The sequence below is a fragment of the Etheostoma cragini genome, chromosome 18 (assembly GCF_013103735.1).
Source record: "Etheostoma cragini isolate CJK2018 chromosome 18, CSU_Ecrag_1.0, whole genome shotgun sequence".
Lineage (NCBI taxonomy): Eukaryota > Metazoa > Chordata > Actinopteri > Perciformes > Percidae > Etheostoma > Etheostoma cragini.
Window position 1 is genome coordinate 19,437,889 of NC_048424.1, and position 15,238 is coordinate 19,453,126.

The 15,238-nt window shown below is 41.9% G+C and overlaps 1 protein-coding gene across 4 annotated transcripts in view; it reads left to right on the top strand.

Moving 5' to 3' along the window:
• The window catches only part of LOC117961478 (centrosomal protein of 128 kDa), a 50,943-nt gene that overhangs the window by 6,910 nt on the left and 28,795 nt on the right, over positions 1–15,238 (top strand). For 2 of the 4 annotated variants that reach the window (XM_034900178.1, XM_034900179.1), the window contains 9 exons: positions 1,906–1,980; positions 2,691–2,765; positions 3,328–3,475; positions 4,067–4,206; positions 5,521–5,592; positions 6,120–6,305; positions 10,966–11,154; positions 11,979–12,440; positions 14,859–15,023. In XM_034900178.1, the coding sequence (XP_034756069.1) occupies positions 1,906–1,980; positions 2,691–2,765; positions 3,328–3,475; positions 4,067–4,206; positions 5,521–5,592; positions 6,120–6,305; positions 10,966–11,154; positions 11,979–12,440; positions 14,859–15,023 (1,512 nt within the window). The remainder of the gene's footprint in view (positions 1–1,905; positions 1,981–2,690; positions 2,766–3,327; positions 3,476–4,066; positions 4,207–5,520; positions 5,593–6,119; positions 6,306–10,965; positions 11,155–11,978; positions 12,441–14,858; positions 15,024–15,238) is intronic. The other 2 variants (XM_034900180.1, XM_034900181.1) reach the window with 2 other exon arrangements.

The window sequence follows — 15,238 nt, forward strand, 5'->3', positions numbered from 1 at the left end:
GTTACTAGCATGGGGTACCTAATAAAGTGGCCGGTGAGTGTATATATATATATATATATATATATACACACACACACAAATAATAATTAAACAGAGGAAAGACAGGAGTGAGGGAGACAAAACAACAGATGTAGACAGGCACAAGACAAGGGACCAAACACCTGCGCAAGTTAGAGGTCCTCACAGAGTCAGCAATGCACCGCCACATGTTCAGAGTCTTCCCTGTGGCACCATTTATCTGCGCCGTGGACAGTTCCAAATAGACCACATCCAGGTAGGAAATGGTCGACGTGCGTATGGACACGTCGTGTGGTGTTTTCCAACGAGTTGCAATAGATGGCCACTTCCTTACTGGCCTGATGCAGTTACCTCTATTGGCTGCTTTCATTGTAGTTCAAAGCTCAATTGTATACTATCTCGAAAGGGTGGTTTTACATGTCTGAGACCAGCTGGCCAAGTACTCATCATTCCAATCTTGAATTATTTATGAGGAGAGTTAGATCTGGCTGATGCAGTAAAGAGAAAGCAAGTCAGCCAGACTTTTTACCCACGTAGGACGTTTACACAAATTATGAATGCTCAATTATACTTTTGAATTTGAATGTATTGAAAGGATTGACCCTTGAGATGTAGCATCTCATTTTTGAGTGTCCTCATAAAGAAATCACAAGCCCTTCTGTTTGCCAACTCTGGTAGGTTTATGTGCAAGCTTGGTGGTGTTAAAAAAACAAATGCGAAATCATTCTGTTGATCTCTGTTGAGTGATTTACTCTTCTCTTTTACATAAAGATGTACAAAAAGTTCCATCATTCACAGAGCATGCACTCCCGCATTGTGTTTTACCGAAGGGTTTTCTCACTAATGTACTACAGTCCTTTCTTGTTTGTTAAAGCAGCCGTTCTCTCACTGTCACCAAGCCCTCTTGCTCTGCTCTAAGACAACTTAAAGCACACATAGGCATTTATATTGACGAAGTGCAAATGGTCGCTAAGCATGCAATTGCTACTTTCCCATAGTTAATGCCAATCATTTTTTATTTTAGATGCGCATTTGTCAAATAATCCATAATACATCATTACCTTGATGTGATTCAATTTTTTTTGTAATATAAATATTTCAAACATAAATTTCTTGGATCCTAGTTCTGAGGACAGCGTTTTGTCAAAGTGTATCAGTGTCTTGGTATCGGTCCTTTTTTTTGCTTCCTGTAGTTTATTAGTAGACCACAGAGGGGCGCTGTGTAGCTGTATCCAGACTGGTTATCTTAAGTGAGCTATATATTTTGTGTGTGTGTGTGTGTGTGTGTGTGTGTGTGTGTGTGTGTGTGTGTGTGTGTGTGTGTGTGTGTGTGTGTGTGTGTGTGTGTGTGTGTGTGTGTGTGTGTGTGTGTGTGTGTGTGTGTGTGTGTGTGTGCGCTGAAAGCAGCTACCAATTTATTTGCATCCCTCTCCTCCGTAGTGCCCTAATGGGACACCAGCAGGGCCCAGGGCAATGGGAAATTATGCATTTGTCCCAAAAATTAAGGGTAAATAAACAAGCGTCAGGATATGAAGAGGAAAATAATCTCTTTTACTACTAAAGAGCAGGAGAGGAGGGAGAGCAGAGGGCACATTTATTCCCCACCGATGGGCCCAGTGTGATGTGAATCAAATAGATGATGAGTCACTTGGGTAGATGTTATTGCTAGCAGCCGGTAATTTGTCATCGCAGGCCGCTCAGAATGAGTGGGATTGAGTGGGATCAAAGCTCTTGTACAAATCCACCATGATGCCAGTGTCTCCTTCCAAGAAGAGGAGATGGGGGATGCTATGATGCAATGGCACCTCTCATGTTGCGTTCTTACAATACTCTTATATGCTCTTATAATGATACATACTGTTGTGGCCTATACATTATGTTTTGTAGACTTCAGAGAGACGCCATGAGAGAGAGGAAGCTGTTACAGCCAGGCTACTGAAAACAGACAGTGAGAAGTCCAAGGTAAATATATGTATTCTCAAAGGAATGTTTTGTGTTTAAAAAATGTTTTAGAAAGATGGTAGATTAATATGAATTCCGTGCCATAACGGTTTGTTTGCCTTGCACAAGTTCCTGCTTATTTCTTTACCGTATCATTTTACTGAATTGGCATCAGTAGTAGTAACAAACACTAAAAAACAAAGCAAAAAGACATCTGCTTGGGATTTTCCATTGCATTTTTACGACCTTGGAGAGTAATGTTTATATTAACTATTATTCAGGTCCAGTGTTGTCATTTTGTGTCATTTATAGTCATTTTTTGTGTGTCAATCTTCCTATCAGAAAAAGGTCTTCCACATTTTCTAGCCAATGCTTTTTTTTTTATTTGTGGTGTTTCTTTACCACAGTTCTGAGTTAGTTTTTTTTACTTACTTTTACTTTATATTTTGATCAAATATCACTAGCAATGATATTTTGTTTAGAGAAGTTGCATAGATAAAGCACCAAACTACTTTGAGGAACCTCGTATCCTAGTATGCGTTGTACCCCTTTACAAGCGGCAGTAGTAGTTAAGATTCATATTTTCACATGCTTTTAAAATCTTGCCTAACTGAAATTATATACATTCTAAATGTGTAGATTGTAGATTCTGCACCTGAAGATTATTTTTGCAAGCAATGCTCATTCTAACCCTCCAAACCACTGTTGTCCTGTTGTTCTGCTTTCCTCAGATGGAGCAAGAACTGGAGAGAGCGAGAAGACTACTGGAACAGTCTGAGGATAGCAGAGTGTCCCTGGTCAAACAGGTTTGTTTTTGTCTGTGTGTTCTGTACCCAACTGTATATAGTTGTACAATAGACCTCGGCAAACAAAATAATAAACATGCAGTGTAGCGTTTCCTGCAGTGTATTGCAAGCCTGGCGGCCCACTGGGCCCAAGTTCCCTGCACCAGGCCTAAGCCACTGGGAATTATTTCTGAATGTATTTTAAAACGTTTTTGTACGATTCAGTTGGGAACTTAGAAGTAATCATATTTTCAAATTTGTAGTTAGCTTTTAGTACTGACTTAACCTAAAATAATGTATGGAATCTGTCTGATAGCTTTTTTTAAATTTAGAATTTTGCAATTCCGTCCATGATTCTGTGATCCACAGAAGCTATTGTGCTCTACGTTAGTGCTGTAATCAGTCTGTGACTGGCCCCAGCCCAACCCTCGTTGAAAACAAAGACACTACCGGGCTAAACAACTTTTCTTGGGGAAACCCTGTGGTGCAGCGTCTCCTTGGAGAACATAAGTGTGGGTTTGCCCGCTGTCAGACAGTCCGATGTCTTTCTCTGTGTCTGGCTTACACGGCTGATGATCCGCAGGTGGAGGACATGCGTGGCGAGCTGCTGAGGACAAGGAAAGAGCAGACTGATCTCCAGAGGGTCTGGCTGGAGGCTTCTCAACCTGCTACTCAGCCACATGGCAACCACACTGACAGGGAGGAGGGAAGAGGGGGACTGCGAGGGCCAGGTACTGAAGTTAAGTCAGGTCTGGCTGTCTGCTCTGATCCACTGTCAGTCTCTCTCTTGCTCGCTCAACCCACACACTCGCTACGCACAAGTTACGCTACTTTTACAACAGTGTAACATGTGGATTGCACTTGAATCCAGCCTTTTACATTGCAACTTTGGTTTGAATTTGATTAATCGTTCAGCCTAAATCTTGCTTCATTTGCATCTCTTATCACTTAATTTATATTCTATTCACATCTATTAACTCAGTCTGCCTTAGGTGATGAAGTGAATTGATTGACATGTCAGCAATGCATATGATTTAGTAGGTACAATATACTAAGTAAAGAGCTAAAAGAAGTTCAGAGTAAGGTTAGAAAGTCATTTAAAAGGAACTCTGCTTAAATATTTATCTACTTTACGAAAAATTGTTGCTGTGCTTTTTATTGCCTTATTGCGGAAGGTACAGTGTGTTTATTGTGCTCCCTAATCCATCTGCCACCTGAAGATTCTTGTCACCACGTGTTCTTAATTTCTTGTGTCCACATGTAGAAATCCATTGTAACAACACTTTGATTACGTGTCTGCATGTGTGCGTGCATGTTCATAGATCGTTTGGATCTGGAGAAAGAAGTGGCGGCGCTGCGAGCCCAGCTGCGTACTGCTTCTGTCCTCGGTGAGGTTGAAGAACTGAATAGAACTCTGGACCACAAGGAGAAAGAGAGGGTCACACTCAGCTTACAGGTGGAGGTGTGTATCAGAGAAATTCCCTGACAGTAGGTATTTATATTACGCAAATGGCTTATAAAACCAGGGGTTCAGAGCAGGCATTGCATGTCATTCCTTTGCTTGCTATGTGGCTGTCTTTGCAGTCTACTCTGAGAATAAATGGGAAACCTTAAGGATCTCTCAGCTGGAGTGCAAATGAACAACAGAAGCATGCTTTTGAATTTGCTGGTGGTGTCTCCACCCTGAGCAGGGTTATTTCAGTTTGTCGGGTGCCTCTCATCCGTGGTCGCATCCTCCGCCAACTCCGTGCCACTTGACGATCCTCTTAAAATTCTCAGATGAAGTAACAGTTGGAATAGGAGATCAGAAGTCAACCATCAGTCATTTTTCCTTCTCAGACTGGTGCAATGTGTCACTTCCATCACTGTAACAAGACATAAAAAAATCACAACGGGGGGAAAAAAAACAAATTCCCTTAGCTAAGCAAGGGTAGGCTACGCTGGGTATCAATAAAATGTTAGTAGAAATAGCTGCACTTAAAGCTTAAGCACATTCCTCTAATCTCTGATGTTTCTTTCACTGAAAATGTGTTTAAACTCCCACGCTTCCCCTATTGCAGAGTAGGTGTTAAAAGATGAAGTGGGTGTTTGCATGTATCACCCCGGGCTTCTCTTATGGTTTTTAATGCCAAGATCAAAATAGAAGTTGGAAGTGTTTCATTTCAACAGTAAATGAGCAAAAATGAAGTGTAATGAGGAGAATAGAATGGTAGATTCAATTTCTTAGTGACTGAATTTATATACAGTCTAATAGGCCTGTGACTAATCGGTCTATGACTAATTACTCCTAACTGGCAGTCTTATTCAGTCTAAATACTGAAACGGCACCAGGCTAACCTTACTTGCCCTTACTTGAGACTTCAATCAAACTCAAAACTTTAAATTGATTGTGATTTTTCTCAGTGATATGAAGTAAATCCAGTGCAGCACTCCTTTCAGACTCCTTTTCAGACAAGCCTGGCAGATAATCCAATTGTAGACAGCATGTAAACACAGTCTCAACCTTCTGTGACTTTTCTTTCTTTTGTCCTCTTCTTTGCTCGCTATAATCCAACCTTTACTGTTGGTCTTTTCTCAAAGTCTCTCATACATTTTTTCTTTTTTGCTTCCTTCTGTTGTCTTTTTTTCTCCCTTTTCCTATCTTCCGTTGCCTTAAACCCATTCCTCCACATCTCCCTTTCTCCTGCCTTTCTGCCTTTACCTCCCTTTAGCAGTTGTAGTACACACACACACACACACGCACACGTCCTTGACCTTTCTCTTCTCTATATACCAGAAATTGTCATCAGACCTGGCGCGGCGGGAGCTACAGCAGCTGCAAATGCTGGAACAGTTGAGGGAGATTCAGGTATTTTAATATTGGTTTTTGGTTACACTGTTAATTTATGAGCAGATAGTTAAGGCTGTGTGTAGCGCCTCATTCATTGACACATTACAATGCAAAAAAGCTGTCATTAATGACATCATTCAGATTTCGGACTGTTAGGGTGTTTTCGGCCCTCCAAAAGAACTCAAACCTGTTAGTCAGCATTTTGTTGCGCATATGTGAACACTCCAAAGGGACTGAGACCCCTCTGAAACAAACCGTACTCAGACCCGAGTATGGTTCGCTTCATGTCCACATTGCAGTTCTTTTCACCTTTTCATTGGGAACACAACACACTTGTGACAATGTGAACGCAAAAAGAATCCTTTTTCTGTTGGTCCACTTTTTTGGCCTCTTTAAGACACCTAAAGTTTGGTTCTTTTAAAGAACGCTATTTGTGAAAACACCTTTTAGGATCGGGCCCATGATTTAAAAACAACAACAAATGATTCAGTCAGATTATAAAGAATAAATAAACACTTTATTTATAAATTCATTCATCCTTTTAGAGCAGGGGGCAGACGGAGAAGAGAGAGACGGAGGCATTACTCCAGGAGAGCGCGCGGAGCCGGGATGAACTGAAGGCCAGGGCCCAGGAGGCGGTGCGCCAGTGGAGAGCCAAGTGCAGGAGGCTGCAGAGGGAGCTGGAGGAGGAGCGAGTCCAGGTTCAGGTCCATACTGACAAGGCCTCGCAGGTTGGCTGAGGATGATGCATTCATAACACGACTTATGACACCACAGCCGACACTAGCGTTCAACCCATACCGGTTGTTCAGGGCCAATACTGATACTGATTATTAGCAGTTAATGAAAGCGATAATCGGTATTTAGAACCAGAACTCTTTTTTGGCCACAAGCCAAATGGACAGTGAATATTCAAATTTGAACAGCCACTCCATAGGTTACCATTGTTTTTTGGCTATGAGTGAAGCAAATCTACAAGCCACTTGCAGCATTTGGCTAGCAGGTGGTGCTGATTTTGGACTCTGTTTGGAACTGATATGCAATCCCAGTAAACATGTAAATCCTTTATTTTTTGGAATTGTACAAACAGGTTTGTTTAAATGCTTTGTACTACGATTAAAGTTTCAGTTTAATAAAAAATAAAATGTAGCTTCAAAGAAGATCAAAAAGTATATCCAAAGTATGGCAAATTAACTATTATTAATTATTAATTAACTAACGTTAGTGGTTATCGGTCAAATAAAACACAGATACAGATAATCTGCAAATTTCCAATTGTCTTTATAATGACGTCTGTGTTTTCACATGGTAAATAACAACTCATCTGGTTGAGTTGACTGGTCTGCTCTATTTCAAGATACTGCCATTGTAAGGGGTGCAATTGTTAAACTACATTTGATGTAAGAAAAATTATTATTGTCATTTGGGACAATCACAAAAATTGGAGGGGGGGGGGGGGGCAACATAAAGACTCAGGGCGTGATTCGATTAAGCACAACGCAATACCCACAGTGTGGGTTTTAATTTCATTGGTTCACGCAAATTCTCCTTGTTTTCTCCTGCTAAGGAAGTTTGTCCCAAGGTTGCAGATAACAATTATGAGTGAGGTACTTAATGTTAAAGCCTCCGCGCAGCCTGCATGAAAAGCGTACAAACACAATGTCCATTTAATTGTAGTTACAGCATCATTGTACAACAAACACACTTGTGCCATTTGTAACAGGCAAGCAAAACTATGATTATTGTTGTACACAACTTGAGTTTAGGTAGCACTGTGTCTGTGCCCATTATAGTCAAGATAGCATAATCTAATGGCTATATTAATCTCTACCAACACTGTACCGGATAAGCGGATGAAGATGGATGGATATAACACAGTCTCTCCACTGAAGAGAGAACGTTTTCTCCACTCATACGTTTTCATAAATTGCAAGTATTAAATCTTCATAAACATGCTCATGCAGCACACCATTTGAAAGCTTAAAGTCTCATGATTCGATTAATCCCACTCGCAAAGCATAAGATGACTTATAGCGGTTATTATCATGTTATGAAGTAAAGAAATACAGAAAGATACTGCGCCGCTAGTGTCTAAAGTCGAGTGTGCTTCCATACCTTTTTTCTCGTGTCTTTATTCACAGCAGTGAAAGATCGCCAACATTTTTTATCCAAAACGAGTTGGTCGCCTCACAATTTTGTAGTTTCTTGCCGAGCTTTAACGGAACTTAAAACTTGAGTTTGTGGGATTTGATTGTTTCTCTCTTCTCCCCCGGAGCTGCGACAGTGTTACTAAGCACACCGGCGAATTCTCTGACGTCAGCACATTCCGTTGCTGTGTGTTGTTAGCCAATCCCTCAACTGTGACCCAAGATGGCCCTTGTCAAAGCCAATTATGAGTTCAGGGAGGACCAACGTAGGAAAGATTCCTTCCAGTTAAAACTAGATGTTACGAGACCGGCCTACCTGTTTAGCCAATAACATGAATTGATTGATACCAAAGAATTTTAACCCTGTGATGGCTGCAGCTGTGTCAAAGCAAAAAATAGGGCCTTAGTTATTTATAATTACTTATTTCTATTAATTTATGTGTGTGTGTGTGTGTGTGTGTGTGTGTGTGTGTGTGTGTGTGTGTGTGTGTGTGTGTGTGTGTGTGTGTGTGTGTGTGTGTGTGTGTGTGTGTGTGTGTGTGTGTGTGTGTGTGTGTGTGTGTGTGTGTGAGATTGATGTGGATGGGTTTTTGTATTTGAGAAGTTTTGTACTTTGCACTTTCATGGCTTTTTTCTTTGCACTTTTTAAAAGGAAACAAGAAAACGCACAGACATACTGTATCTGTAGAAATAACTTGTAACTTGAGTGTATTTCTTCTGGATTTTTTCTGTATTAAGTTGAGACATGTGTCTATGGTACTAGTTTTGTGTGTAGCCCATCTGATATGCTTACAGTAGTGTTTACAAATCCTTTTACAGATGGTTTACTTGGACGGAATTAGAAAAGCTCCCTTCTAACCTCTGTAGCTCTGTGTCAGTAAGGCCTAGAATCACACTCACACTTGGAACAAAAAATTGAGAGTGTTAACTTCCCAATGACCTCAGGCATATTTGCCAGAGGGCCAAAGTATATGGGAGCTGTATCACTCTTTTTTGGTAAAGCATTTATGCGAGAAAAGCATGTATTTTCATTTTTGTCTTTAAAGAGGTTAAGGCTTAATAGTCAGCTGCTTTTTTATTCCTGTTGGCAATGGTCATTCTTTTCAGCTAGTCTTTGAACAAAGTGAAGAGTAAGCTCTCAGTTATTGCATAGTATCCAGTAAATGTTTACTGGACTGTGTTAAATGTCACTGCAGCTTATTGACTTGGTATCAGTTGGCGCTGGTGAGCAACTGCAGCTCAAATATTTGAACTCTGCAGTTGTGTCTCAAACTTTCCAGATAGTCCAACTGCTGCTGCTGGCTGAGCTAACAGCTTGCCAGCTGGCAGTATTGTCAACAACCAGTGACTGTTTTTGTTGCATTTCCTGAGCAGTGGAATCTGGCTCATGCATACCTGCTTTGACTTTGATAGTGTGTTCTCAAAAGTGAAGTAATGCAAAATGTTTGCACTGAAATGCATTTCACGTCTCCAGTAGTAGACTGATTTATAGTGACGCCCAAGGCAACGAGAATGAAACCAAACTTATCTTAGCCACACTCGTGGTAGTTCTGCAACCCACTGATGTCAGAATACATCAGGGGATGAGGGAAGCAATTAGGTTGCTACAACTGGCTGCAGGGATACACAGAATTTTAGAAAGTGTTGTGAACATTATTGACACATGACACCACAGACAGCAATTTCTGCTCTGTTACTTAGATGTTATATTGTGTTTCCAAAGCATTGTTCGTGGTCCCTGTGGTGTTCCCAGTGCAAGATGAGCCAGCCCCAAAAAATGACGTCTCCTCATCTTTTGCTTTGCCCCTGGCTGTTGTGACACAGCTCAAGCCGTTGGAAACGATGGATTTCAGAGCGCAGCGGGCTTTTGCTGTCTTCTGTTTGAAAATCCCTTAGTTTCGCATTGCCAGACCTTCGTCTATAGCGCTGCGGAGGAGGGTCTGGCTAGTCCACACTGCAATTCAAAAAACGTGCTCTGGTTTTTTGGCATTTAAAGCCAATTACAAAGGACAGTGCTAAGTGCCGAGTGAAGCCACGGTGCCTCTGCAAAATAGCCTTGGGAAGGAACTTGTTTGGTGGAACGTGTGTGTTCAAAAGTTGTTTTAGTCTTGCAACAGAAAACTCAGATTGGTCAGATAGTCTAGCTAGCTGTCTGGATTTACCCTGCAGAGATTTGAAGAGAAGTTAACCATGGTCCTCATCATTTAACCAAAGTTTAGAATGCCAACACAGAGAAAACGGAAGTTAACTGGAGATAAGGGAAAGTAGCGTTACTAATAATGCAATGTTTGGCGGTAATCAGTAGTAACCATAGATGTGTTTACTACTGTTACCAGGCAGCGTTACTTCCACTCTCTACAATGTCTTGCTTATTCACAGACTTGTTTTGAATACCTATTGTAACACACCAATACAAGTAATATAAAATGAGAAATGTTCTGGAGCGTTTTATTAATGTTACTATTCAACCCAAACAAAGCAAAATGGTTGGATAGATATGGTATGCATGCTGTACAGCATAGAGGGTGTTGTATCAAAGTTGGATTAAAACTCTTGAATAAAGTATTTTCAATTAACTTAATTATAACATAAGCCAATACAAAGTCAAGTAGTACAAGTACCTTTGCAAGGTATGCTACAGCAGTTGTGCTTAGTTGAATAATAAACATCTGGCAATAATTATTAGCTTGAAAGTCAGCTCCCAGATCGACAGGATGGATATACAGACACAGCCCCCCCCCCCCCCCCCCCCCCCCCCCCCCCCCCCCCCCACACACACACACACACACACACACACACACACACACACACACACACACACCTGGCATGCCCGACGGGACACGAATTAATTACAAAATCATTTCTGCACCCTTAATGAATTAGGGGAGAGAATCAAGTGCTCAATTAAATGATTAGGTTCTGAGCTACAGCAAAGTCTTTGCAAATTCCAGTCAAAGCCAGAGTATTAGAAGCAATCTGCCTTCAACAGACCTGACCATTGTCCCTTATCAGGGAGCTGAGTGCTAGCATTTTCCTATCAGCGCTAGAGCTGGTACTGCATATGTTTCTCTGCCTCCGTCTCTCTGTCACTCTTTCTCTTGCCCTCATCATTATTGTTAGAGTTCAGTTTTTGTACATCATCTTCCTCCTCGTCTTCATTTGTCATTCTTCATTTCCCTTCCCCTCTCCCTTCCCCAATCTCTGCCTCTCTCTTTTTTCTCCTGCACTCTCTTTCTCCCTCCAGGCAGCAAGGGAAAAGCAGAACTCTCAGGCCCAGCTGAAGGCGCTGAGCCAGCAGACTGAGGCGGCCCGCAGGGAGTTTGCTGAGATCCTGGGCCGTCTGGCCCAGCGCGAAGAAGAGCTCCACCGCAAGGACGTGGAGTTGTCCGAGACCCGCCAGCGCCAGTTATCACTGGAGCAGGAAATCCGGGAGGTATGTGGTTGAACTTCCAGAATTCTACAATATCTTTCAAATCACAGTATAGACAAAAAAAAGTTTGTATTCATAAGTCAGGCGCCCGGATAGCTCGGTTGGTAGAGCGGGCGCCCATATGTAGAGGTTTACTCCTCAACGCAGCGGGCCTGAGTTTGACTCCAATCTGCGGCCCTTTGCTGCATGTCATTCCCCCTCTCTCTCCCCTTTCATGTCTTCAACTGTCCTCTAAAAATAAAGGCCAAAAATGCCCAAAAAATAATCTTTAAAATTCAGTAGACATATATTTCTTTTTTACAGAATGCTTGCAGGGCTTCCATGGCTCCACGGCTCTTAAAAAGTCTAAAAAAGTTTTTTAGGCCTCCAAAAGTCTTAAATTGACTAAATTATTAAATCATTTTAAACAGGTCTTCGTTTTCCTACGTCAATATAATGCTACCTCTAATGCTCATTGAAATGCTCCCGCAGCATTTTAGAAAGTTTTTTAAAAATGTATTCTATGGGCTTGTAGTTCTTTCTTTTGTTAGTCCAAAAATAATTCCAGTTGCTAACAATGTATTTGAAGCCTACTGCTTCTTATGCAAGAAAGCAATTAAGCTGGGAATGTTGGGTGTATGGGTGCTGGAGTCTGAAGCAAAAAGTAAGAAACAGCTGCACATTAGCATTCTTGAACAAATCCCAGTCTAACCACAGACATTTTAATTTAATTCTGTTGGCAGACCAGTTTGTTCAGTTTGAGGTGTTAAAAGTAAAAATTAAATGAAACCTCAGCTTAAGAGTTATTGAATGAGCTTTGATCAGATTTAACAGATCCTAACCCCTAGGTGAGGGAGGCCTCCGCTGCCCTGGAGGAGGAGGCTCGGCGTCTGGCCGATATCCAGGTTAGACTCAAGGAAGAGAACCATAGGCTGGAAGAACGAGCGGACACCCAAGCCCGCCGCTGTCAGAGAGATCAGGACACACAGGCCGAGCTCCAGGCCGCCCTAAAGCAGACGACCTCCGCCCATGCTCAGCTAGTCCAGCAGTTGGCTGAGGAACGGAGCTCCAAAAAGGAGCTACAGAAGAGCTGCGTGGAGCTCCAGGCTAAGCTGACTGCGGCACAGGAGGAGAGGGCTGCACTGGGGCAGCAGCTGCAGCTCCAGAGGGAGGTGCATCAGAAAGAAATGGACAACACAAAGGCCATGATGGAGGGCAGCGAGACAAAGAAGTACAGAGAAGTGTACAACATGCTCCAGCTCTGCCGTCAGGAGCGGGATGACATTCAGGCACACCTGACGGAGGTCAAGGTAAGCCCTTTTTAAATTTATAAGCTCAAAGTATATTTTTTTCCATAAAGTAAAAGTACAGTTAAAGAGCAGCTATTATGCTACTTTTCTGGTCTTAGTTTTTGATTCAGGACACCTTTAGAGTAGCCCGACATGATTCACCACACAATAAACTATGTAGATCATTGGAAAACTCTTTTATGGTTCTGCGGAGGCTCCACGCACAGCTTTCACCATAGCCTACATGAGTGGCCTGATGTTTATACTGCGCTTGTGTGTGTGTGTGTGTGTGTGTGTGTTTGTTTGTGTGTGTGTGTCACAACACAATCCCTACCGGCAATAACCCACCCTGGACTGCAATCAAGATACTGCTTGTCCTGTAAGATAGGATTCCAAAGGTTGCCAAATGTTCTCAAATTCTTTTTAGTTTGTCCTTAAGGATGAACAGGATCCTCTCATGGTGGAGCGTGTCCATCGTCTCCGTGAGCCATATCTTCAGTGTTGATCCCTATTTCTTTTTCCAGAATAAGAGGGGACATTTCTTTGCAGTGAGATCTTCATATGCCAAGAAGTGCTGTTGTGCCAGTGTCATTCTCTTTGCTTCATTGGAGATCCCTGAGAGTACTAAAATTGGTTCTGGGATATTTTGAATATTTAACACCTTAGACATGAAGAAATCTAATTGAAATCAGGGTCCTGTCATCAGTAATCCTTTTACAAATTGTGCAACTTTGCCCCCAAAACAAGCCTCACTGTAATTCAATCACTGGAATGTTACTACCTTTGGATGGAACCAGGCAAGTTTTTTTTCCTTCCTTCTTTGTGCTAAGCTAAGCTAACCGGCTGCTGGTTTTAGCAACAGATTTATCACACAGACGTTAGAGAGGGCTCAGTTGAACTCTTTGCAAGAAAGTATATTTCCAAACATACCTAAAGGCCCCTCCAAAATGCAGTGCTTAGCTCCAAGTTATGTATCAGATGTGACAAAATATAAGACATCTCTGAGATGTCAGGGTCATAAGCCAACCAAAGAGCTGTTTTTTTTCTTTGCACCTAGGCATGGATCACAGAGTGCCACACACTAATTGACATTTAGAGTATCATAGGCACACATTTCACATTCGACGCAGAGTAACGTGCCTCAGCCACTAAACATCTGGCCTATTTCCGACTCAGTGAGACACAAACAAAATCCTCATTTAGAGTCATTTTGTTCATTGGCCGCGGCTCTGTCCTCTGAGTATGGATGAATCAAGGATAGCTGAGCTCTTAATGGTGTGTGGTGCCCCGTGGATCCTCACGGCCATTCCAAAGCTCCAAGCGTGAATATTTAAAAACTCTGATATCAGACCTCAGAAGTCTCATCAAGGCAGTGTCGGAGATAAGGGACTCCACTTGACTTCCCTCCCCCAGTGCCCTAACCGCCTTCCTCCCTTCGATATCTCCGATGATGATCCCTCATGGGTACATTGTTTCTTAAGGGGCATGGTCCTCCCTGATATGGTTGAGTTTAGCCCATTAGCGGTGCTGAATTGCATTAATATCTGACATAGCTCATTGTAATGGTGTCATTTCCGAGTGTGGTGAGGACAAGGGCGTTTGCGAGAATGTTTTAAACTACTAGCCTACGGGTGCTGCAGATGTCCCTTAGAAGCCCACCCAATATTCACATAGCACAGCCAAAGGCCTGTATTATGATTTAGATACAGTCAACTGTCAGAAAAAAGCTTAAAATATTCTTATTTTCTTATGCTTGTCCTCTCAGTCTTGATTTCTCCCCCACTCTCTTTTCTCTTGCTTTCTCTCTCCGTCTTAATCCCTCTCTTACTGCCTCCCTCCAGTTCTAATTTAGCATTTCCATCTGTTTGTCCTCTCTCTTTTTTACTTCTTCATTTTTTCTTTGTTTGTGTCACTCCCAGTCATCAGTCATTGTTGTTTGTTCCACTTCACTACATCTTCAGTTGTGTGGTAATGTAATCATTGTAGATGGAAAGCTTATGTCTGAGGCAGGATTTGCCTTTGCAAGCTTTAGCTGGACTGAGACATGAATTAAAGACTTAGACCATGATTTAAGAGTCTTGGCAATGGCATTATCATTTCTCTCCAACCATTACATGATGTTCTATGTTTGTTTGTGTGGCTCAGATTGCCACTTCAGACCTTATTGTAAGTTTACCTTGTACATGCCAGATCTTTTAATAATCGTTAAGGGTCACTGCCAAATTTGGCAAAGCCGCATTTATGTCAATAAATGGGCAACTTTGAAAATGTATTCTACTTGCCCAGTTTATTTTAGAGCTTGGAAATCACAAACTGAAATTCAAACTGCAAATTGCTTTTAAGTTGATTTTTTTGTTGCAGCAGATAAACCATCAGTCCTTCATATCTTTATTAATTGCCTGTGTATCATGTCTGTGTTAAACACCCATTCTCTGCTAGGCGGATGCAGCGTCAGGCAGGGAGCTATGTGGGGCGCTGCGCATCAAGTTGGACAGGATGAAGGATGAGTGTGATAAGCTGGCAGCACAGCTGAGCACAAAAGAAGAGGCACACACACTTCTCCACAAAAAGTACCAGCTACTCAAACAGGAACTGGATGACAAAGTAAGCCCAGACTCCTTTGACAAGTTTTTCAAACCTAGTGAGTCATATCGAGTGACGTGATACTTCCAATAAACGTGGAGCATGGGTTATCATATCGGTTAAGTACATCTATCCTAAGCAGAAGTTTTCCAATATTTGTGCTGATTCTAATTAATTGTGACTGATGAAGTCCAAGGACATTTAAAGGAAAGACAGCAGCCACTCTAGTTTTAATA